This window comes from Opisthocomus hoazin, chromosome 20 (genome assembly GCF_030867145.1).
Source record: "Opisthocomus hoazin isolate bOpiHoa1 chromosome 20, bOpiHoa1.hap1, whole genome shotgun sequence".
Lineage (NCBI taxonomy): Eukaryota > Metazoa > Chordata > Aves > Opisthocomiformes > Opisthocomidae > Opisthocomus > Opisthocomus hoazin.
Window position 1 is genome coordinate 11,644,916 of NC_134433.1, and position 24,650 is coordinate 11,669,565.

At 60.0% G+C, this 24,650-nt stretch overlaps 1 protein-coding gene across 2 annotated transcripts in view; it reads right to left on the bottom strand.

Moving 5' to 3' along the window:
- Positions 1-24,650, bottom strand: part of SMG6 (SMG6 nonsense mediated mRNA decay factor) — a 113,554-nt gene that overhangs the window by 4,633 nt on the left and 84,271 nt on the right. Inside the window, exons 14-16 of one of the 2 annotated variants that reach the window (XM_075440181.1) lie at positions 13,149-13,325; positions 9,962-10,108; positions 2,334-2,487 (exon numbers count right to left, since the gene is read on the bottom strand). In XM_075440181.1, the coding sequence (XP_075296296.1) occupies positions 2,334-2,487; positions 9,962-10,108; positions 13,149-13,325 (478 nt within the window). Of the gene's footprint in view, positions 1-2,333; positions 2,488-9,961; positions 10,112-13,148; positions 13,326-24,650 lie in introns of both variants that reach the window. The other variant, XM_075440180.1, reaches the window with a different exon arrangement.

The following is a 24,650-nucleotide window of genomic DNA, read 5'->3' on the forward strand; positions in this document are numbered from 1 at the left end:
TGTGCGAGGGAGCCTCTGTGCGCACAGTGTGTGTTTCAGCCATGGCTTCATTTCTGAAGATTGTTTCCGAGCCTGGAGCCAAGTCCTGAGTTCAAGTGGGAACTATGCATTCCTTGGGGGTTCGGGGAAGAGAGCTCGGGGTCTGAGGCCTCTCCCCAGTGCTGTGAATCACTGCCCGGGGAGCCTGCGTGATCGCTCTGTTCCATGGTGAGACTGGCACTCACTGTCTGGGTATTCAAATTAAAGCTGCATGGAGCTGCCTCGCTCTTCGCTGGCCGGCGACTCTTCTTGCTACCGACCTGATGCTGCCATTTCCACACAATGCACGGCTGGGCCCGGGGTGGGGGGAGCCGTGCAAGAACGGAACATCAAACAGGAAAAGCTGGTATTCCCTCCCGAAATCCGCCTTCCTGCTTCCAAGCTAAACAGGCTTCAAAGGGGAGGCTTGTTTGTGCTTCTGCACCAGGCCTGGCTTCTCCATGGCGGGGTCAGCCTCAAGGAGCACGGAGCAGGTTAAAGAGCAAGAGAAACAAACCCAACGCGAAGCTGCGTGCTTAACCCCTTGCTGCATCCCCGGGAAGAGCGGGGAGGAGCGCTCCGTGCCGGGGAAGGGCACCGCGCGTATCTCCGGTCCAGCGATGGGGCACGGCACCAAGGCCTCTGGCCCCAGCAGCCCCGGGCCCCTGGCTTACCCCAGGGGTGGGGTTCCTCCTGCCTGCACTTGGATCTCACCTCTGATGGCTTTCCTGCAGGACATGGGGGAATCTGACCAACACCCAGCGTGGACAGGGAGTCGCTGGCTTCAAGGTGCTTCAGCAGCGGCTGAGTAGGCTCATAGCAGGCAGCAGGAGACGAGTTACTCTGTCCCCCTGCGATGGGCTGTGCGGGCAGACAGCAGGACAGGAGAGCACTGAAGGTGCTCAGCTGCGGCCGCTCCTCCTGCCCGCAGCAGGGCAGGGCAGGCCAGGCTCCTTTTGCAGGTTGAGGGCAGCGGCATCTTGGGCAGGGACAGGATCAGGATTATCAGCTCCCCTCTAACTGCTGCCCCTGGCTGGGGTCCGGATGGAGAATCCTCACGCCAGCGCAGGAGAGCACCAGGAGGCAGAGCCACGGCTCCAGGGCAGGTACCAGCCCTCTCGGGTGTTAACACAGCTCTGCAGCCCCCGGGGCTGCCTGGGCTCTGCTGGTGCTGCCAGCTTCCTTCCCTTCACATCCATACAAAGCCCTGGCACTGTGATGCCAAGCCACGGAGCATCTCGGTGGCTCCCGCGCTGAGCTGGGCAGGCAGCCAGCCCTGCTCACCCCACCCAGGGGTCCCGTCCCCAGCCCCGGGAATCCCTCCTGAGCCGGTCTGATCACCCTGCGGGGAAGGGTGGCACCTGGATATTGGCTCAGCGGCAGGCAGAGCTGTCTGCTGGACACCAGGAGTTGAGAAGGAAGCCCCGTAACGGCTTTGAGGGCAGGCACCCCTGCGTGCTGCAGGCCAGGAGACCAGCAGAAGCACACACCTCGCTGCCCAGGCGCTGGAGATGCCCACGGGGCACAGCTGGCCCCCAGCCTCCCGGGGCTGCGGCTGGGAGCGGGGCAGGCTGTGGGCTCTGTGAGGCTCGGCCCCGCTCCTGCCCCAGCCTCTCCTGCTGCCCTCGGGGATCCTCTGAAAGCCAGGCTGGCACCGGGACGTGCCGGAATGACACTGGCTGGAGGAACGCTACCTCCAGCCCGGAGCGCGATCAAACAATCAGAGCAAAGGCATCTAACCAAAGCCTCCCGCCACCCTGGGAGACCACCCAGCAGCACAGCCGTTATCTGCCAGGGTGAGTGTTTACCAATAACGGGAACCAGCTTGCTGTTTTACTGCGAGCTTTATAAGGATAAAAAGAAGGGCTGGGCTTGAGCGGCTCTGAGACGCTGGGACACAGGCCGGCCATTTGCTCAGGCTGCCTAAGCCCCAGCTCAGCTGGGATAAGCTATCTGCTCTGACTGTTTAACAATTCCCTCTCCTTGCTCCCTCCAAAATTCCCTCCATATCCCATTTAACACCCGCCTGCCTCTGCTAGCCCCTGGCACCCCCAGATGCACCAGGAAGAGAGGAGCTTGCTGAGCACCGTGGGCAGAAAGCTGGCAGAAAGGGAGAAGGGCGACGTGGGCCAGTGGAACGCCGGCTGCGACGAGACAGGGCAGGACGGAGGCCAGCCCCACGGCACGAGCCGACGGGCTCCGGACCACACAGGCACTGCGGGCATGTCGGGCAGGGAGAGAGGGAGCTGGCACGGAGGGACAGCCCGTGCCGGCGGAGAGGGGAAGCCCCTTGCACTAGCACTGGCCCTACTCACCGATCAGGGGCACCACCAGGATGAATTTCCTGCAGTCCAGCAGCGTTATCAGGCTGCTGAGGTGGTCGATGAAACCATTGGTGTCTGGGACCAGGAAGACAGGTCTGATCTCCAGCTCCATCTGCCTCATTTGACTCTGGTCTTTCAGCACGGCCTGGAGGAGAAGGACACATGATGAGTAAGTCGAAGGTCAGCCCTATGACCTGTGGACCCTGAGAGCAGAAGATCAGCCTGGCTGGCAGGCACACCTCTTGCAACAAGGGCATCGTCTGCAGGAGCCTGGCAGAGCCTGCATCCATCCCACCTGCACACCTCAAACACCAGCTCTTGCAGGTCCACAGCACACACGTGAGTGGGATGGCGAAAGCCTCCAAGAGAGCAGTCTCTTAGGAAAACAGCCCAGGCTCTGGGGAGAATGGCTGGGACCAGCCTTGAAAACAGAGGTGTTTTGGGAATTGCCCCATTTGTGGGGCTGGCAGTTGCCTGGATTATCTGCACTGGTGCCAACAGACTGACCCCGATACAAAACAGCAGGGAGAAAAGGGGGCTGGAAGACAGGGGTTCTGGGGCCCTAAATGCGAACGGCTCAAGGTGACAACCAGCCAAAACAAACCAGTTTGAGACATGCGAGTCCTGCCAATGGCACCCTAACACAGGGACCCCAAGCAGGCAGCCAGAGGGGAGGTCGGTGGGGCAGGGATGCTTGGCTGAGTATCTCACTCACTGTCCCACCAGCTCCTGCACGCGCCTTTTCTGACTCCATCCAGCTGGGAAACCAGGTGGGTTCCAGCCCTGAAAACTCACAGTACTGTCCTTGGCTGAGCCCTTTGCACCCGCTGGAGACCAGAGGTGCTCACACTCGCGTGGGGAGGGTCTGCTGGGTCTCACTAGCAACGCTCCGGGCTTGCACCTGGACCTCTGGACAACGCCAGTTGCCAAAATGGGACCCAAGAGCTCACACACGACTTTCGACGCTATCGAAGGACTTGGGCTCTTTAGTAAGCCACAGGCTTAAAAAACTCAGGATGCTATTCTAGTGCTTCCTCTGCTTAAAAATAGCTTCCCTGGACTCGCTGATGTTTGTTGCCTCTAATAGGAACCGGTCACCCACGGAGCACAGCAGCACTGCTGTGGAACACATCCACCATGCAAACCCTGGTGAGAGCAGGCTCGCACCCGCAAGACGTGCCTTGGGACACGAGGCGCCTGCCGACCCTGTTCTGCCCAATGTTATGGGGAGCTCCCCCTGCCCGGGGTGAGGATCTGAACCCTGCTGCAGCCACGCCAAAGCCTCGGAGGCGCCCTGGAATGACGAGCGGCACGGGCCAGCCGTGGCCATGGAAAGAAGTGGTTTTTAATCCATTTCCAAGTGTTGTCATCTGGCTTTAAATCAAGGCGGCTTGATGCTGCCACCTCCCACAAGTGTCTCCAGGCGAGGCAGCAACCATAACCTCACCAGTTGTCTCCCACCCTCCTTCCGGCAGCGCCGGTCCTGGGGCCGCAGCTCCCACCAACTCCGAGGGGTGATGAGCGGAGTCGGGAGCGCGCCAGGTCTGGGCTGCTGCACGGCAGTGCCGAGCTGGCATGACAGCGCCAGGATATACATCCCCCATTGGGTGGGGGCAGCTGCCATGGCACCAGTGTCCCCACACAGATGCTGCCGCGGCCAGCCACGTGCCGGACACCATCCCTGCCTTCACCCAGGGAGGTGTTGGCACTCCCGGGCGGCACGGGAAGAGCTACAGCCTGGGACAACCTGGAGACAACCCCGGCACGGCGCTGCCGCAGCCTCCCGGCCGAGAGGGGAGCGGCAGGTGGGGTCTCTCCCCTGGGCTTGGGGGTGCGGGAGGAGATGCTCATCCCTGGGGGGCAACAGGCCCTGCTGAGCTCCAAGAGCTCCACCTGCCATGGGGGGACAGCGAAGGGCCCTGTTGGCCAACGCAGAGAAGCAGAGCAAAGTGGCACATCCCTTGTGCGGCAGCCGAAGAGATCACAGAATCACAGAATCACAATATGGTAGGGGTTGGCAGGGACCTCTGTGGGTCACCCAGTCCAACGCCTGCCGAAGCAGGGTCACCTACAGCAGGCTGCAGAGGACCTTGTCCAGGCGGGTCTTGAAGATCTCCAGAGAAGGAGACTCCACAACCTCCCTGGGCAGCCTGTTCCAGTGCTCCGTCACCCTCAGAGGGAAGAAATTCTTCCCTCTGAGGGTGACGGCCCCGAATCTGCAGGAAGGTGGGAGGGGAACCACGCGGCCTCTGACGGGCGATGACAGTCCTACATGGGCAAGGGCCACTGCCCCGACACGGCTCCCCAACCCCGGGGCTTGTCCCGCTCCATGCAGGTGACCTCAGGAGTGGGGTGTGAGCAGGAAGCTCACCCACCCCTCCAGCCGGGGGGCACGGGGGTGATGGCGGTGGGAGGGGCAGTACCCCCATGTGTGGCATTTGCCCCGGCAGCTTTCGCAGGCCATACCCGGCCGATTCCTGGCAGCCACGAGCGACGCCTGTGCCGGCCGTCACGTCCCATTCCGCTCGCTGGGCCGCCCGGTGAGAGAAGGACACAGGATGCGCCGGGAGTGAAAGAGCGAGGTCGGCGGGGAGCGTGCCAAGTCCCCGCGCACAGCTCCGGGCCGCTCGGGGAGCCAGAGGGAAACTCGCCTTTGCAGAGTTCAGAGGCCGGCAGCGAGATTTATTTTTGTTTGTGTGAGTAAAAGGCTGCAGAAGCCTCCGGCCAAGGGGTTTCGGGGGGGAGAGGAGTGGCCTGTGATTCATGCGGACGCTGGCTGGCCCCGTGCCAGAGATGAAAGGGAGCCCATGTGCGGGGAACCGGGAGGCGAGCGTCGCGTTAACCCTTCTGCCGATCCGCGGGCACGGTCCCGTGGGGAGGAAGGAGGAGCGCGGGGACGCGGAGCGGGATGCCTGTGTCTGGGGGCTGGCTTTTGCGCCGCCACCGCTGCTGGAAACGAGCTGCCAGTCCCCTCCATGCCTCAGTTTCCCCGATGTGAGGATGGCAAGATGGTGGCCCGCGTGCCCTGCTGGGACGTGGGGTTCGGAGGAGACCCTGGGGAGAGCAGCGCGGTTCAAACAGCGAAGCTACAGCCTTGCCTCTGCCCAAGTGCGTCAGGACGGCTGGATTTCAGCCTCGTCTTATTGGGGTTAAACACGTGGCACAGCTCCCTGGCAGGGTGGCCCTGCAGTGCTGGACGTGGCAGGGGACCTCTGAGGCTGGGGGCTGTCTGCTCCCCCCTGGGGACGGGCAGCTCCCCCTCTCCTGCTCCCTGCACCCACACGCTGGGGCAGCTGGAGCTGCTCCCACCTGCAGCTCCCTGCCCATGGGGGCTTCTCCCAGGAGCGGGGCTGGAGCCGGAGGTGGCTCCCCCGGCTGCCCCAGCTGGTGGCAGCACTGAGATCAGACACTCCTGCGCACACAGTCCCAAATTCCCAGCTCATCCATCAGCTGGGATCACCTGGGGGATTCCCCGGAAACCGCTCCCCGCCGACGGCTTCCAGCATGGGCAGGGGACCGGTCCCCCGAGAGCCAGCCCACCAGGAGCTGTTTTCTGCAGAGCGCCAGGGGGGAGACCCTAAGGGTCTCCACTGCAAGCGCAGAATAGGAGAGGGCTCCCCATGCCTCCCTGGGGCTCCGCACACGGACCCCAGAGCTCCTCTGCCCACGGTGCCGGGCTGGCGGAGGGGCCCAGAGCCGCAACCTGGCAGAGCCGAATGCCCCATCACCTTCAGGAAGGGTTGTCCAGGGTCATGTCGTTCTGCCAGGACGGATGGGCCGTCACCATCCTGCCACCACCTCTCCTGCCCCGACCCGCTCTCCGACCGCGGGGAAACCCGGCGCCGCTGCCCCTTCCAGCCCCGCGTGCTCCGCGGGGATCGGAGGCGGATTTTCCAGGGCCGAGAACAATGCCTCTCCAGCCTCTGCTCGAGGGCTTCCTCCTCCCAAGGCTCGTCTCCAGCGTCTTCCTCAGGAGTAAACGTGCCCCGTGCCTGGTAGCAAACCGGGGCCGCCGCCGCGGCGGAGCCGCCGTGGGTGGGTGTGCGTCTTCCGCAGCCAGCAGGCACCCGCTCCCAGGCAGGTGCGTGTCGGCGCGTGTGCACCCGCGGCATTGTTCCTGCGCGCCGCGGAGAGCGTGAATGGGACACCGCTATATTTAGCCACTTACTCACACCACCGCCACAAAGGAGCGGCTGCATCTTAAGGGGGCGGCCGTTCCGTGGGCTCAGAAGGGACAGGAGAGCGGCTATTTTGGGAAGACATGTCATAACTGGCCGCCCCGGTTAAGCTGCTTCTGTAATGCTGAGCAAAACAATAGCAGCATCCAGAGGAAGAGCCTGTTATGTTTCAGGTGGGATGTTTTCAACCGGTCAGGAAACCCGACCGCTCCCAGCGCACAGCGGCGGCACAAAGGAGAGGGGACGCCGAACAGCGAGGACCAAGGGCCTGGCCAAGCGGCGGGGGCAGCTGGGAGCGCGCGGCAGGGCCCGGCGCTGGCTGGGGACACAGCTCCGCCGGAGAACGCTGCCTGCCCTGGCAGCGTCACTGCCACCTCCTCCTGTCCACACGCCTGCCTGGCAGATACATGGGCAGCACCCCGGTACGTGCCTGGTCCTACATTTCGTCTGGACACATTGCTGCTGTCACCAGCCTGTGACGTGGGCAAGCAGCGAGGGCAGAGGCAGGCTGGCAGCGGAGCCAGGGAGCAGCAGCCAACACATAACCCATGGCTGGGCAGCGAAGGGCTGCCTCCTTGCAAGCAGGGCTCCACAGGGACACAAGAGACCAACCTAAACCCGTTCTGGCCCATCTGCCGCCCCTCAGAGTGATGGTTTTGGGGTCCATGCTCGGGTAGGGGAATGGAGCTGAGCTCTCCTGTTCCCTCTGCAGCTGGTGTTGGCCAAGGGTCACCTCCATTTGCCATTTACCCTGCCTGGACCTGTACTCCCCCAGCAGCTCGAGCCACCGTCCCGCGCACACCCAGCCAGGGCAGGGACCGGAGAAGCGCAGTGAAGCCCAAATCCCCTTTGAGGTATAAATGTGACCCCAGCATTAGCTGTGGTTGGGAGCTACAACAAGGACCCGCAGGGCTGCCCTGCCAGCTGATGCAGGGCAGGGAAGCAGCAGCAGTGAACTTGGGACAAGTGTCGGGTGGATGATCTCCATCAGCAGCAGAGCTGGGCTGCAAGAGGTGGGGAGCATGGCAAACGCAGGGATAGCGCAAGAAAACCTGCTGGGGAGAAGGTAGTGAATTTAGCTGCGAGAAGCACAACTCTGCAAGTCCCAGGTGAGGCCATAACACCGCGCTGCCCTTGGGGACAGAAAAAAAACGGATGGCCAAGAGATGAAGGCTTTGCCCCGCATGCTGGGTCCCTGCACACACCAGCACAGACTCTACAGGAGGCAGCCACAGCACCTGGGCTCTCTGGAGCTGAGTCTTCACCACCATGCAGGCACAGCCACATGGCCGTGCACAGAGAGCTCAGGCTCTCAGCCCTGCCGAGACAGGAGCCGCATCTGATGGACTTGGATGAATACAGGGAGCTGTGGCTTGTCCCCAGGATAATGAAAGGGGGACTTGGAGAGCAGCTGATGCGTGAAGTCCATAGGTGAGCAGTGAACAAGAGAAATAGGCTGTAACAGGGAAGGCAGAAGATCCCTAGGTCCCAGGAAACACGAAATCTCTTGAGAACATCAGAAATATCAAGGACCACAGGCCAAGAGAGGGAAAATGGAGGGTATGGATGCTGAGCTGGCTCTGACCTGGCCTTCCCAGGCAGCACTTTCCACCCGAGCTCCTCTGCTTCTCTGGCTCCAGCCGTGTGGTCAGTGCCAAGGCAGGGAGATGACCGGGGCAAGCACACATGTTCTGCTCCAGGCTGTTCCCAGCTAGCTGGATGACTTTACCGAAGCCCCAAGGACTTCTCCTCCACCCCGCGCCTTCAGACTCCAACTGCACCTCAGCTCTCAGCTGTGCAGCCCCTGAAGCTGCCCACACCCTCGCTCTGACCTCTCTCCGCCTGCGAGCATCGGCCCCAGCACGGCTGGGGAGGAAGGGAGGAGCACGCCGGGGGGAGAAAGCCCCTGACAACATCAGGCAGCCCCCACTCTCCCCACAGAATGGGCAGCGGCCATCCCGGGGGGCCCAGCTGCAGCTGGGCTGGTCACCGGGGCCGGGATCTGCTGCACGCTGCCCTCCCCGAACATGTGCAGTTCCTGTTTGCTGTGTCTGTACAAGGCGGTGGGAAGTGGGGAATTTACTTACACCTCCCGCTTAACAACCCTGGGAGGCTGGAAGGCTTCAGGCCGCTTTAATTTACAGCCCATCTCTCCAATCTCTCACTCGTTCGCTGCTGCTTTCTTCCTCCTTGTATTAATGTGACCCAGGTACCTGCCAACAATAATGGACTCGCTTGCGGGGGCGGCCCCTCCCTCCCGGCGCAACTTCTACCTTCGCCTTGATATGAATTGCTCAGAATTCAAATGAAAAAGAAAAAAGGCGAAATCTGAAAGGTTTGGGGTGGGTTTGGAAAAGCGAAGCGCAGTGGTTCTGGGCCCGGCGCCAGTAGCCGGAGGGTACACATGTGCACGCTCTCCCAGTAGGGCCTTCAGCAGCCCTGTTTTACAACCACCTCGGCACACACTGCAGAGTTCACGCATATGGCCAGACAGATGTGTCTGGCTTACGTTCAAGGCTGGAAAATGAAGAATTATGGAAGTGAAGGGCCCTGGGCATTAGAGAGGGCGGAGGTGAGGGGGAGGGGAGCCAGGGAGAATTTTTCCTCTGCTGAGAAATCCTCATCTGGGCTGCGAGGCTGGAAGAAGAGGGGTTGCGAGAAACGAGGCAGCCAACAGCCATGCATGTGAGACTGCTCTTAAAGCAACAGTGTGCACCACCAGGCGTCTGCCCCAAGTCCAACCAGTTTACTCCAGCAGCTGCCACTGGGAAATGTGCTCAGATCAGGCCAGGGCCAGGCCAGGATCACCTGTATCCCGTCTGTTTGTCCCCATAACGATGGCAACGCTTTGCAAGCAGCGCTCCGGCTGCAGCAGCCGTTCGCAGACTACTTTTCCTGCCGCTGGCTCCCACATGAACTCTGCCGTTCATGTCCCACCCTCTTCCCTGTCTGCTTGTGCCCTGGTGCACAGAAAAACTGATTTCTTGCCGAGCCTCAACGCCATGGAGCCTCTGCCCCAGGCAGCGGGACCGCTTGCTGCCTGGCATGCACTGCCCTACAGCCACCGGCTGCGGCACTCCCCTGCCAGGGCTCCTGGGCGTGCTGGCAGCTCCATGGAGAAGCTGTGCCTGGCTTCACAAGGGTCCCAGGAGTCCCTGAAACACTTATTTCAGGGCCTGGAAGGGCAGGTCTTACCCTAGGTGGAGGACAGCAACACTGATTTGGTCCTTCCACCAAAGGCAAAGCTAAGCTCGCTGCTGGGTTTCACAGAGGCAGCGCAGGGCACCTACACGCAGGAAGGTCAAGGTGCTACGGGACATCCCGAGAGGCCACTGGTCTTGAAGCATGGCAGGGAAACGGCTGTGCACCATCGGCACAGTGAGGTGGGATCAGCCCATGCACCAAAGCAAAGCAGCTCGTCAGCCACGCAGCCCGTCCTACCTGAATCTTGTCTTGACGACGCTGCTGCTCAGCTACTTTCCTGGCCAGTGCTTGCTTCTTGGCTCTAAGCTCCTTGATGTCCATCTCTCCTCCACTGCCTTCAGCCTCAGAATCATCTTCAAATGCCTCAATCCTCACATCATCTTCCTTCTTCCAGGAAATGTAGAAAGACAGAAAAACAGGAGAGAAGTCATTGTAAGGGATGCTGGTGGCAGGGACCGTGATCGTTCTGCTCTTCTGCTTCCAGCAGACAAATCCCTGCCAGGCATGGTCCATCACCACCTGCTGATGGGCAACTGACTATTTCTAAACATCCAAAAGAAGCAAGCAAAACAAATAAATAGTAAACTTCCCGGAAATGACAAGGTGAGACAGGAGGTAACGGGGCAGGGAGGGCAGCGACCCGGCGGGGCAGGGGCAGCCCTGCTTAAAGCTCCGTTCTAAAATCAAACCCTCCTCCTCAACTGGGAAAACTCTTGCCACGGCCTTGGGTGAGTCACTGATGTTTTACAGGCTTCAGCTCTGTAAACCCACGGTATTTCCCTGTCTCTCTGCTTTGCCCGGCTGCTCAGGCTGTGCATCCTTCAGAGCAAACGCTGCTTCTCCCCACCTGCCTGTGCCAGGGCTGCATGATGCTGCTCTAACACTGCTGCCCCATCCGTGGCTAGGCACAGGAGCTGGTCATCTTGAAAGGAAACTCGGATCCATGAAGGCAGGAGACCAAAGTGCCCGTTCCCCTTCTCCGTTTTGATCTCTGAATAGGCCAGAGAGATTCCTGCACCCACCCCAAAAATTCCAGCAGGGCTGGAACAGATGATTTAGAAGGAGATGCTTAATCTTGATTTTAAAGTTCCCCATGGTGGAGAATCCGCTGCATCTCAAGGTCAGTCATTTTAATAGTTAATTACTTCCTCTGTTAACATTTGCATCCTACTTCTAGTCTGCCTTTGCCATGCTTCTGCTGGCCAGGAACCTTGTCTTTGCTGAAGTGAAGGGTCCCTGGTTCTCCAACCTCCTGCCCACACAGGCACTTCTGGACCATGCTGCATCTTCACCCTCTCCTAGAGACTCCTCCCTGGCTCTCCCCACCAGGAGGTCTGCAGACCCTTCCCAGTATGCTTGCATGGCTTCAACCGGAGGCCCCAGAACGGGCCGTGCTGTTCCTACCCCAAGTGAACACTGCACTGGCCTGTCCCTATGCACCCAAACCTCCGGGACACAGCAGGGTGGAAGGCGGTGGCTGGTGTCCAACTGGGGATCAGCCACAACCAAGTTCCCCACCCGGCTTCGCTGCTCCCCACAGTGGCTCCCTGCCCAAAGGGGAGACCACAAGTCCCTGTTCCTCAACACGTTTCCCGCCAGCAGCTGCCTGCAGGCACGTGCTGCCCACAAACCAGGCTCTGCCACGGACCCAGCCAGCCCCCTCGGCCTGCTCAGACCCCCTTGCTCCCCAGTCCAGCGGCCATGGGCCTTCCCAAGCCCTGCCAGTACCGATCTCCCTTTCCTTGCACAAAAGCCAAGGGTTGTGATGGGGCCGGGAAGAATTCTCAGGTGGGACCTGGGCAGAAAGACCTGCTCTGAGCTCCCAGAGGGCTGCAAGAGGATCCCCCAGAGGGATAAGAGCATCGACGCGCTCCCTGCCCTGTGCTGGGTCAGCAGGAGAGGCTCAGGCAGGAGCCTGCAGTCTTAATTTCAAGAACCCCAACACTACACAGTGTTTCACCCGCCTGGCCACAGACCCACGCACTCTTCTCTCCTTCTGACTTTTTAGCCATGGGAAGGAGGAAGACAGAGCCCTCCGGCTCACTTCCCTCTGCCGGGACAGCCTGGACCACAGGGGACGGGGGATGCTGCCAGAGGGACAGCGTCGTCCGAGGGCCTCGGGAAAAAGCGTGTCAGATGCAGATCTGCTGCGGTGGGTCGGGATCTGCTTGCCCAGGCTGACAGTGGTCACGCTGGCGAGCTGGAAGCTCCCTCGCACCCGGAGCCCAAGGAGGAAGCTCCAGAGTTGTGCAACGAGCTCTCGCAGAGGTTCCCACAGCCGAGCAGAGACTGTGGGGATGGGGCAGGAGGGAGCCACCCTCCGGCCCCTGTTTGTTCAAAGCAGGGACCAACCCAACGAGAGGAGTGCTCCAGAGAGCAGAAGCATCCCTGTCTTGACAGTGGGTGGAACCTGAAGATGCCCCCATATCACAAGCTCCTGCAGTGTCAGCCTGAACACCTCCTGCACTTCCTCCAGAAGGGGACAAGGGTCCAGATCCCCCACCTTACAGAGACATCTCTTGCTGCCTAGGGTTTTGCTCTGAGCCCCAATGCAAAAAAATCACCTAAAATCTGTCCCCTTGTCAGCCAGAGCCGGCTGCTGGGACAAGGAGGGTGCCGAGCACGTTCTTGCTCTGGGCTCCTCCAGCTGCCAGCTCTCCGGGGCCACCCAGCGCCATGCTGTCCCCTGCACGGGCCAACACCCGCCCGGCTCTGCAGCATCTGGCACAGGGAGGGGACCTGGAGCGAGCCTGGGCAGCACCAGGCCACCCAGCTCCCTGCTCCCAACGCCTCTGCCCCTCTCTCCTGTTTCCCTGTCCTTTCCAACTACAAGATTAAACAGAAGAAAAGAGTCAACCTGCAGAGCGGCTGGCAGGGCCCTTAAACACACACACGGAGCCTGCAGTGAAGCAAGGCCTACAGGAACAAGCAAGGGCAGAAAAACAAGAGCTGAATTCCTTAATCACATCAGGATGTGAGAGGCAGGGGAGGGACGGGGCGCCAATGTCAGCTCTTCCTGTACGTGTGCTGGAGGCTGGAGCTCAGGCCTCCGCCGCAACCAGCTCCACGGCTATAAACTTGATCCTGAAGCTGAACCCTGACACCCCCTCGCCCACCTCCTCTCCCGGGGCCGCAGCGCTGCGCGTTATTAAAGCTCCCCCCCGCTTCGGGTATGAAAAAGCAGCATCTGGAACTCATAGCAGCGGGCGAGATAGAGGCGGGCGGGTTGGACTGGCAGGAAAGGGCACGAGCGAAGTACACTCGGGAGACAAGGGCTGTGCACCATTTGCCCCCCCCGCCTCCCCCCATAAAATGCACACGCAGCTATGTCAGCTATAAATAGCGGGAGCTGCAGGGCAGGCAGAGGCTGGGCCCCACAGGGGTGATTCTTCCTTCACCGAGGCGCGCTCTTCCCGCACGGTACCTGATCTTCCAGTTGTTTTCCCTCTTGGCTTCCCATTTCCTTTCCCATGGCGTCTGGGACGGGTGCCACTGACACATATTTTCCACCCTTGAATGCCAGCAAAGGCTCTTCTTGTCCACAAAGGGCTTCCAGGAAATACTTCAGCACTGTGACCCTCTTGCAGTCGGCTGCAATAACCTAGGGGGTGAGGACCAGGGGGTTGGGGAGAGGGAAAGGAAAACAAAGTCAGTGCAAAGGGGAGGCAACGGCCAGGGGGAAACGTTTGGGGCTGGAAGGCCCAGCGGGACGCAGGCGGCATTCCACAGCACCGTGGGGATGTGCGGGGTGCCCCTCTTCTTCTCAACAGGGATGGGAGGGGTTTGTCTGTGCCTTGTAGCCTACCGTCCCCAGGGAAAAGGAGGCAGGCGAAGTCAGCACACCCAGTGCCGATGCGCAGCGTGTCCCGTCCCCTCTGCACACCCCAGGTTGCACGGCCCCAGCCCCCTGCCCAGCCCCACCAGACCGGGGAAAGTCCTGCTGAAGCGTGAGAGATGAATGACGTGGCCTGTCCTTAGTGTTTCGTTTTGGCTCCACCGCCAGAATCTCCCCCCCTTGAAAGCTGGTGAGGGATGCAGGTGCGAGAGCGGGCGGGCAGGGGCATTTGGGAAAAGCTGAGCCTCTCCTCACCTCCAGCCCGACCCCATCCCACGGGCCCATCTCACGGACCAACTGGGAAGCCCCGTCAGGGAGGCTGGGACGGATCTGGCCAGAAGGAAACTCAATAGCTTGGGTAATTATCCAATTTATGAGGCTCTCAAATCGAGTTTCCAGAGCACAGGAGTCCGGTGCCTCCGCGGCCCTGTCCTGCACGGCACAGCCTCTGCCGGTGCCTCCGCTATGACCGCCCCGGCTCAGACTTCATCCCCTCGCAGCGGGGCTCCGCACCTGCAGAGCTCTCCCCTGGTGCTTCCTGCTGACTGGTGTCACCCCCAAAGAGTAGCAGATTTACAGGGAGAAAGTCAGCAAATGGGGGCTAGAAGTGTTACAAGCTATGGAGACCAGTCCATGTTGATGCCCGAGTTCCTCCTGGCCCCTCAAACCACCCTGATTTTGCTCTGCTTGCACAGAGAAGCCACTTCAGACACCCCATCCCAGAACGGTCCCTGCAGGCTCCCAGGACCAGGATCCCGAAGCCGGGGAGAGGGCCAGACCCCATACAGGTGAGACAGCCAGGACGCTGCCTGCTCTGCCCCTGCATGTTCACGCTGTGCAGTGCTGCACGCCCCGTCCTCAGTTCGGCAGAGACCGGCTCGTCCCCGTGCCATGCCGTGCCGGCGGCAGTGCGTGCCCTGGACGGGGCCGTGCCGTGGCGAGTGGAGGGCTGGCAGCAGCACACGGCCCCACTGCACCAAGCTGCCGTGAGAGGAAACTTCTGCTCTTCCACAACGCTGCCAGTTTCCTCTCTGTGGGCTAATTTTAACCACCGTGCCGCTGTGTAGTGCGTGTCAAAAACCTGACCCTCCTCTGACCTCCAACCTCCCACCCCGGCTACTGCCTGAGCGAGCCACCCTCACGCACCAGCAGCCGGGGCCACCTCCGCTTGCAGCGGACCCTGCGTCCCCCCGTACCTGTGCCGACAGGTGGAGGGGGAGGAGAAGCCCCTTCCTCCTTGCCGGAGGCAGTCGCTGCTGCGGAGAGGTGGTGTGAGCAGGGTCATGGCAAGAATGTAGTATTTCAGGGAGCAAGGGACCCGTAACCACCGATTCTGCTCCTAAAACACATGTCCTACGGGACAGAGGGGAGCAAAGGACAAGGTGACGCAGGCTGAGCAGCCCCAGGAGCAGGTCAAGTGCTGGGGACCTTCTTTCCTGGGAGAGCTTTTTGCTGCGTGGGACATCCAGCCAGGAGCAATCCCAGCATGTGTCACCGCAGGAACATTTCCATCCTCCTGGCTCTCTTTTAGGAACGATTCTGTGCAGGGGAAAGTCAGAAGGAAAGAGGAGAAGAAGAGCGAAGCAGGAATGGCTGTCATGGGAAACACCACCCCTGAGAGCTCTGGGCTGCAGCGGCCCCGGGGGAAGTGGTGGAAACCTCACCGCCTGCTTCATCCCCAGCTTGCCGGGCTAACGCCGCCGAGACCCGGCCTGGCTCCCATGGGGGGACTTCAGCCCAGGGAATTTCCAGTCCCGGTATCTGCAGTTCCCTTGTGTCCGGCACGGCCGTGGGGATGTGCCTGTGGCTCGAGCCCCGCTGCCAGCAGCCACGTGCCGTGGGATGCCAGGACGCAGCCGACGGCAGCAGCATCGGGGAAGGGGATGCAGGAACTGCCTGGCCAGGTAGGGAAGAGATGGGCACCTCATCCTGGTACCATTCCCAAGGGATTTCTCAAGACACCTCTAGAAATAAGAGCCATTGCATTTAGTTTAGGACCCATGAGGTTTCCACGCACGCGTGAAGGGCTGGGTGCTGACACAGCTGCAGCGCAGCCATCTCTGCACAGCAAAGGCTTAAATCTCGCTGTCAGAGCATCCTGGGCTGGGAATGATCAGGCATGTTGCAGAAGAGATCCCTTCACCCACGGCTGGGGCCAGGGACGAGGGCAGGTGGGTTTGCTCCTTGCTCCCCTGAAGAAGAAACAAGTAGGAAACACCAGATTTCCTGCCAAGGCAGCACAGCCCGACGCTTCAATCCAGCTCATCTGCTGGGGAGAAAAGAGCCCAACCGAAGGCCCATGACATAATGCCACAGCAACTCGTCTCATGAACACATTTTTCCAGCCCACACGAATGAAAAACAGGGAAGGAGCAAACGCTTTGCACATCCCCATCACGTGCAGTCCTGCTCGAGGAGGACAGGGCAGAGCCCTGGGCTGCCGGCAGCCAGGCTGGCCCCGCCGCGGGGCAGCCCAGCCGCCGAGATGCTGGGAAAGAAGTGACCTGTGACTGGCACCCAGGTCTCTCTCGAGCGGCGGAGCGGGACCTTGCGTGCCGCAGAGCAGCCCGCTTTTGTCAGAAACTTCCTGTTTCGGAGTGGAAACGCGAGTGCCCGCGGCAGCGTCGGGATGCCCGGAGCGGCGGGACGGCCGCGAAGGCGCTCGCCGGCTCACGTGGCGATTCCTCGCTGCCGGAGCGCAGCGCGGGGAGGACGCCGGGAGCCGTGCCCACCCTTCCCGAAGGAACGGTCAAGTACAAAACGACACCGCGTCGATGTGTTTGGTGACGTGGCAGCAGACACCCCGGCCCCCGGCAGGGAACGCGGCCGCCCCACGTGCCCTTCCCCCTCCGACCGTGCAGTGAGACAGCAGGAACTGAAAGCCTGGCTTCAAGTCATCGCTGGGTATTAAAATAGGCCTGACACGCACGCAGCCGCTCTCAAAGGAAAACCGAAACTGAGAATTGCTGAAGTGGTCTGGTGCCCCCGTCCGTGACCCGGGCTCAGTTCCCCAGAGGCACAGGCGACCGAGGCATCGCCGAGCCCCTCGCCACCGTGGTGCCTCCTGGGGACACGTGGCTGGGGACCAGGCATGGGGCGGAGGTGGCTTCGGCTGCAGCAGCCCCGATCGCCATCCTGATTTCATCAGGCCCGGAGACAGAGGTTTCTAATCTCCTGCTGCATCAACCAGGCTAACCACCGGCTCCCAGCACCCACCGGCCGGCTGGGCTGCTAAGGCACGCTGACGAAGCTCGTTAGCACTCCAGCTGCTAATTCACGGGTCATACATTAACATACTAATCATTGAGTAAGACCCAGCAGGACACACATTAACACACGCTAACTGCCTGTAGAGACCCACTGGGCTGCGCGTTAACCGTACCAGCTGCTGGATTTTCAAAGCCACTCTGCAGTGCCAGTTCCAGCAGGACCCTGCGTGTGTTACCTGCTGCCAGGCGCGAGCAGGGTCCCCAGGTCTAACGAGGGGTCTCCAGATCTGCCAAAGCTCTGTGGCCTTGGCTGTGTTTTCCTCCGCAGATAACGCAGGCTGAGGGGAAAAGCTTCCCCCAGCGCAGTGTGCTGCTCTGTAACAAGGGGAGGGCAGAGGGCTCCCACGCGGGCAGCCGGCACCTGGCCCGAAGGAGATGCAGCCCTGACCCCAGCATGGGTCCTCCAGGAGATGTATGGGGAGGGAAGGGACTCTGAGCGCTGTGCCGGGGGACACACGCACCCGGTGCTGGCCGGTGTCACCATCAGAAACCAGCCACGGTCCTGCTTCGGGTCAGAGGCGCGCCTGGAGCTGGGGGGCAACCCCTCTGCCCCCCCCCGCCAGCCCCACTGCTCCGCACCCGGCTCTCCCACAGCCAAGCAAATCACTGTCACACCCACCGCAGCCTTCAATCAACTTTTACAACTTGTTAATTTTACGCAGCGTCCTAAAGAGCAAATAACTGGGAGGCAGGAATGCAGACTCTGTCAGTTAGTCCAAAGAGCCTCCGGCAGTCGAGCCAGCTGGCCAGGGGAGCCCCGCTCGGCCGCGGGGACCTGCCCCATCCCAGGGGAGTCGTGGTCCGGAGAGGGCTGCCCTGCACCCCTGGCAGCCTCCAGCAATGCCACGCTGCTGCTGGCGGTGTGTGGAAGGACCCCGGCAGCTTCTCTCTCGGCAAAACCTTAATACTCTGCAAGGAAACAGGAGGCAGCGGCTTCGGAGCAGGGTTTGCTCGGAGGACGGGCTGCCATTGCCGGCTCTGCATTCCTGTGTGCGAGGGGGAGACACGAGCACATCCTGACAGCTGGATTCAGAAGGGGAAAAGGACATGAGAAGTTTGAGTCATGGCAAGGAGAGATCCCATCCCAGATTCGGAGATGGGAACGGGATAGGACCAGGACTCAGAGCCAAGCTCCAGCACGATCCAGCATGGGGATAACACTGTTTTTGCCACATCGCTTTAAACACGGCTTAGCTGAAGTAGCTGAACGACGCTGAAACCAAGCGAGCCCCAAACAACCTAAACCGCGCAGTGTCTACACGGCCCAGATGGAACATTTGCTGTGACCCTGCTAAAACATCCCCGCGGGCCGTGGCTTAAAGGCCTCCGGGTGCCCTGCGCCTCCTCCTCCCGTCCCCGGGGAGCCAGCTCGGAGGGCGGCCCCGCGCGCTGGAGGAGGAGCGCAGAGCAAAGAGCTCGGTTTGGTCCCATCCCTTCTGGGTTTTCATCTCACAGGCTTGTACAAAAGCTGGGCTGGGTTTAAGCCTGGACTTATCACAGCCCAGCTTCTCTGGGCTTGTTCCCCGGCCAGGATGCGGCCCGAGGAGCCCCTCGCCCTGCCCAGCCCCAAACGCAGCCTGGGGCGGGTTGGCCACCTGGGTAGGGAGGGCCAAAGCGTCCGTCACGGCTGGGCAGCAGCGCTCGCAGCTGGATCGCAACCCTGGTTTCTGCAGCTGAGAGCTGGCTTCAGCCACAGCTTCTCGCAGAGAAACTTCTGATTTTGGCTGATCCCACACCGAGCCGGCTCGGTGGGTGCGGCTCCCACATGCCTGCACCTCTGTGCACGACCCGAGAGAGCAACTGTGGCTGCAACGGGGCCCAAGCCAAGGCACCATTAGCTGCGATGTATCTCGCTGCTGCCTGGCTCTGCAGGACTCAGTGCCATGCTGGCAGCACCTAGCACCAACCAGAGAGCACACATGGGGAAAGGACTCACCACATCCATATCTGATGCTCCATCACAGCAGAGAGGTGCACCAGAACACACCCAGGGAAGACAGAGAAGCTCAGAACCACTCCAGTTGCTCTTCCTCATTGCCACTGCTGGAGAACCACTTTCTCTGCAAAGCAGGGCCTTCCCAAAGAGAAAGCATAGCCAACGTCTTTGCCAAACCTCTTTCCCAGCACCCTGAGCCTTGCAGAGACCTGGCTCCAGCCTCTGCACCGGGGCACACGGTCTCAGACGAGTCATCCGAGCAGATGTGCTCTTGGCCTCCTAAACGCCTCTATCTTTCCAACCTTGGCCATGTAGCTCAGCCACAATTGGCCTTTAAAACTGGAAAGCAGCACAGGAAGGGAGCCAACTGCCCACCAGCACTAAGGTTTGCCAGGCTAAGACCAGCCTTGTCCCACGCAATGATGCACAGAAGACGCACGGGTGATTTACAGGCGCGAAGCGATAGATCTGAGCTGAGTCATCCAGCTTCTGGTGTCAGAGATCAGAAGAAGCCCTGAGGAGCCTGCACGGGTTTCTACCGTGAAGGTTTTCAGACTGCACCCAAGGCACTGGTACTGTCACTGCTGGCAGCTGTAGGACACGAAGGTGAGACCCAGCGACGTGGGGGAGGCTGTGAGCAGTTCTGGGGCTTGGAGCCTGCTCTCAGCAAGCCCTCCCCAGAGCAGGGGATCCCTGCACCAGCACGCCGAGGGAGCAGCCCTCCCCAGAGCCGTCTGCCTGCCAGGGGCCAGTTCTCTCTCCCTGACTGGCACCTAGTGGCTGTGGGGCAGGAATACAGACTGAATTTTTACTGATCTAGGCCAGAAGACACTTAAAACTCTGTATGGAAACCCCACACTGCCACAGGTCCCAGCCTAGGTCCCCTTTGTGCCGCGGCACAGCCTGGCACTGCCCTACAAACCATCTCCCGGCTCCTCCAGACTCTCAGTGCAGCCAGCTGCTCTCACCTCTTCCCCTCCTTGGCGATGGCTTACCACAGAGTTGGGGAAAGCTACCTGTCCACCCCATAATACACCTGAGGGTGCTGCAGGAACCGTCTGTGACTTGTGCGGAAGAGTCAATACCAAAGTCACCTGAAGCACGTGCTCTGGATGGAAAGCCGTTCTCAGCCCCCTCTCTAGCTCCTGTGCCCAGGATGACCCGGAGGGCTGGCTCCAGGCTCCTCTGAAGCACGAGGAGCTACGCAGCCCAGAGAGGAAAGTCTCTGATGGCTTCCAACCCAAGCTTTTGGCTTTCGCTGATGCTTGGAAAGACTTGCCCTGATGCCTTACTCACCTGTTAAATGTGCTAAAAAACCTTTTCGTCAGTTTGTCTCTCCAGTGAGCAGCAGCCTTTGCAGTAGGGAGCAGCTGGCTCCAGGCTGCATCTGACCCCTCCTAGGCAGGAGGTGGGTGGTCGGCTGATTTAACTTTACTCCCACCAGCCCATTCCTATTGGGCAGCAGCAAAACAAGAGAAAAGCATGACTTTAGCCTGGGTGAGAAGTCCCATAGAAGACGATGGGGTACAGGAGGTCTCCACAGAGTGATGGAGATGTTCCATCTGGTCTGCAAGTGTGGCTCCTGCCTGGTTCTCATTGTGTCCTCAGGCATCGCTGCCAACAGCTCAGCAAGAGCTACGGGCTTCCCCACATTGCAAAACATCACCTCCAGTAAGATGCTGCAGGAATTTCCATCGGAGAAAGCATTTGCTTCCACCCTCCGTGGCCACGTGCCCCAGTTCTGGGCAAACCGATCCCTGCAGCTGTGAAATATCTGGGGCACTTCTGCTCTGCGAGGTGAAGCCTTGAGCACAGGACCACGCGTTCCAATTGTTTGTCAGCAGAACAAGGGGTTTAAAGATCACAGCTTTGAAAGAGGCAGATGACTCTGGGAGAAACAGCGAGTCACAGCCAGGGACTCCCTGTCACAGCCATCTCGATGCCCTCCTCTCTCCCACCCAGCTCCCAGCACATCCCCAAACTTCCCAGGGGAAAAAAGAAAAAAATACAGGCCACAGAGTAAAGCCAAGTCTGAAGGAGCCCACTCTGCTCCTCCCTTGCAGACCCTACTGGAACACTACCCAGGGAAGACAAGCCCCTGAAAGAGTGTCCCAAGCCCGTGGTCCCAGGCTGGGGAAGGAGGAAGGCGAGACCTGCACCCTCAGTGAGGCCAGCATGGCACCACCGTCCGCTTCCGCAGGGCACGGGCTGCTCTCCCTGCTGCACGAGTCTCCAGTCTTTTCCTTTTCAGGGACTGGGGGAATTTATTTCCTCTGCCATTTCGGAGGATGCCTGCCTTGCCAGAGATTGTTTTGCAGAGTTGAGAAAGATAAGAAAGTGGTTAGCAGGCTCTTTGGTGGAGGAAGGGAGGATTGCTTAGTAAGGGAAAGGGGAGCGCTCCGCTCCCAGCAGACACACGCTGCCCTTCCTCTGAGGCCACCGCTCCGGGAGACGCTGGGGACCAGGCCGGTCCATGCCCGCACCTCTCCAGCCCCGGCGTTTCTCGGGTACGTCTGCTCATGGGGCCACACTGTGCTGGTGACCAGAGGCTGTTCCTGTGCCAGGGCTTGGATCTGTCTCTCCTGGAATTTGGGAAATGCAGCTGATGAATGTTCAAATCCAACATCTCGACTGCAAATCTCAATGTGCTCTTGCAACAGTAAGAGCCCTTTTTTCAGGACATGTGGAAAAAAAGCCAGGCAGGAGCCACGTCCAGGCTGCCCATGCCGCTGGGAAAACGCTGCGGTTATCTGGCAACCTCCCCGTTTCAGACAGCACCTCCTGAGCGGCGGCAGCAGGGAGCTGGCCTCGCCCGGGCGTTCACACGGAGCAAGCCCTGAAGACGCACAACTGCTGCCGAGCGTGTCCATCCCTGGCACGCCAATGCCTTGCAGTGCTCTGGGGAGGTTCAGCTCAGCCCCTCCGGACCCTACACCCACCCCTCACCCAGGCACCCTCTGAGCAGATGAAGGCATCGCGCACAGCAGCGGGGCAGCCAGTGTTTTGCTCTCACCGACAGCAAGAGCTCTTTCGCAAGGACTTCCCCACGGAGACAACTGCCCCGTGATTTGGCCCACAGAGTAACTATCCCACAGGACAAGACACCAGTGTCTGGGGCAGCAGAGGGCTGAGACAGTGGGAAGTTGGGTGGTGGAAGGAAAAGAGTTACAACACAGGAACGGGGGAGCAGGGATGAGGTTCTACCCTACAAAAATAGCAAAAAATGGTGCAAACCAGAGCTCACCCTTACAGCACCCACCTGCCCTGCCCGCACTGTCCACCTCTCGCCCTTCCAGTGTGACCTCTGCTACAGGCAGCGAGGAAACCACCGTGTCAGCCGGTAACACCCATGGCATGGCGGACTTCCACCCCCGGAGGTGTTAACAGGCCGCTGCGTCCCTCGCAGACCTGACTTCTGACCTCAGCCAGCGGGAGGGAGAGGAGAGGTAAGAGCTGGAATATTCTGCCTGGTCCTGGCAGAGCCGGTCAGGAAGCCGTTTCTGAGAGTTTACACAGCTTATACATTCTCCATGCAGTTCCTGGACGCCTTCCATCGCAGATGAGAGTTTTATGTCGAATTTTAAGTTTGACCACAAATATTTAAACTTCCTTGGACCACAAATGCTGTATCTTCTTTGTGGTTTAGTTGGCACCAAATGAGTATTTACAGATCCCTATATGTCTGTCTGTCATTTAAATATCTCGTGGAGGTGCCAAAGGCTTCAAAAGTGGAGGGGCTCCTCAGGCAGACTCCGTGATTCCCCCTCTCTGCCCTTCTTTACTCCGCACAGGCACGGGAGAGGCGCAGATGCCGGCCAAGCCTTTGCAGAGGGCACAGTCACTGCTGGTCCGAGCATTTCATCCTTGCACTCTATTACGCTTGCTTTTCAGAAATGTCATCTGAGATCCTGCTCTAACTTCCACAGCTCCTTGCCCTGGTGGATATTTGAACCAGGATGAAAGCCTTTGGAATTTTCTCCTCTTCTTTTGGGAAACTTAGGATTTCTGAGTCTACAGGAGACTGTTTTAATGAGAACCACTAAACCTCCCTAAAGCAGCACAGCTCCCACCTGGCTGCTGCTCGCAGCCTCCCCACGGGTGTTTTCACTTCCTCAGACACAAGCCATTCTCAGAGGGTGACAATCCAGACCTGCTGAACTGGGATCCCGCTCTAGGGAAACTGGTTAGAGTGGTCAGTCTCAGTGGCAGAATGGTAACGAATTCGGGGAAAGCTGTTCAGCCAGGAAAACACAATCAAATAAACACCATAAAAGGTCCCTCCTAAGCACCCTGCACCAAGGGAATTTGGTGTCGCCGTTGCACGGAGCTGGACGGGGAGCAGAGCTGAGGGTCCCTGAGCTGACACCCAGCTGTGTGGGCGAGTTACAGGGAGCGGCAGCCCGAAATCCGAGTTAACGCAGATTAACGCAGCGCACACCAGCTCGAATCAGGTTGTGTGTGTTTCATTTCCTTCAGACTTTTTAGTCTAGGACACAAATTGGACGCTTGCCCCACCGATTTTAGGGGAACTTTAGAACACGTAGCAGTGTGGTGGATCCTGCTCCTGCAAAGCTGCTTTCACCACCCCAGGGACCCAAGCCACCGGCCGGTCGCAGCAGCACCCGGGGAGCTCTCCCGTATGTCCCACCAACCCTTGGGAGCCACAGAGCAATTGCGTGCCCGGGGCAAAAAGCTGCAGCAACGGCTGCCCACATCAGAGGAAACAGATACCTGAGTCAGAGCAATGCGATGAGAAACCTCCGCTCCGCAAACCAGAAGGCAGACTGAGCAACGTCAGCGCCGAGCTGCCCCACTGCTGCTCCGCACGCCTCGCCGGCCCCGGACGCTGCCGGGGAGCTCGGGGCACTCCAGCTCCCCTCAGCTTTGGAAGCTGAAAGAGAAGCAGCTTTGCTTTGAAGCAACAAGCAGGCAAAGCCCGGCTAGCGGGGCTGGGGCTGCCGGGCGCAGGGAGGTGTTCCTCCGACGGTCGGCTCCTCTGTTGGGGCCGCCGATAAATTCCCTTGAAAACAGAGGGTGGGGACAGGGAAAGCAATGTAATAACACCAGAAGAATGCCACCACAGCTCGGTCGGCTGCGACACCACAGCCCCAGCGATATTAGCAACACTGGCATTTCCACCCACCGCAAGAACCACACTGGCAGCGCGCTCCCGGCGGCTCGGGGCAGGGCGGGAAGCGGCTCGCACCACTTCCAGCAGCCACTTCAGGGAGGGACAAACGCTGTATTTTGCTTTACAGCGAAATGCTGCCACTTAGGGGACTCCCGATGACGTTCTTGTGCCTGAGAGCCCATGTCCTCTTCGAGGAGGGGCTGCTCTGAGCGAGACACGCTTCGCTAGCCTACCAGAGAGGTAACTTTACGCACTGGATGAAGGCTCCAGCCCGCGCAGATCCTGCTCTGCCTCTAAGGAAGCAGCGACCACAGCTCTGCTACTTATAACCAATACTCAGCTCTTTTGGCAGATGATTAATGGCCCAAGTCTTACAGTCACTCGCTTCCAGCCGGGCCAAGAGCTGCAAACACACCTAGGGAAGGGAAGGGAAGGAGGAATTGGAAAGGCGGCTCGTAGGAGAGGAAAACTATTCGCTGTGTCTTTGTTTTCTGCAGAGCTCCTCCTCCCGGGAGCGGGATGCTGAGCGCAGAGCAGGGCCCCTGCCTCGAAACGGAGGAGCTGAACCAGAACAATAGGGTGGGGACTCTGGATGGGCCCCGACAAGTGGGGTGGGCTGGAGCGGGGGCACCGGTCCATCCTTTTGACTTCATTCACACTTACAGCTGCATTAGAGACATTTCCTGAAAGCACAGTAGGAAGAGAGGGGTATTCGCTCACTCCACCCTCCATCTAACACTGTCCTTGCGATCCAG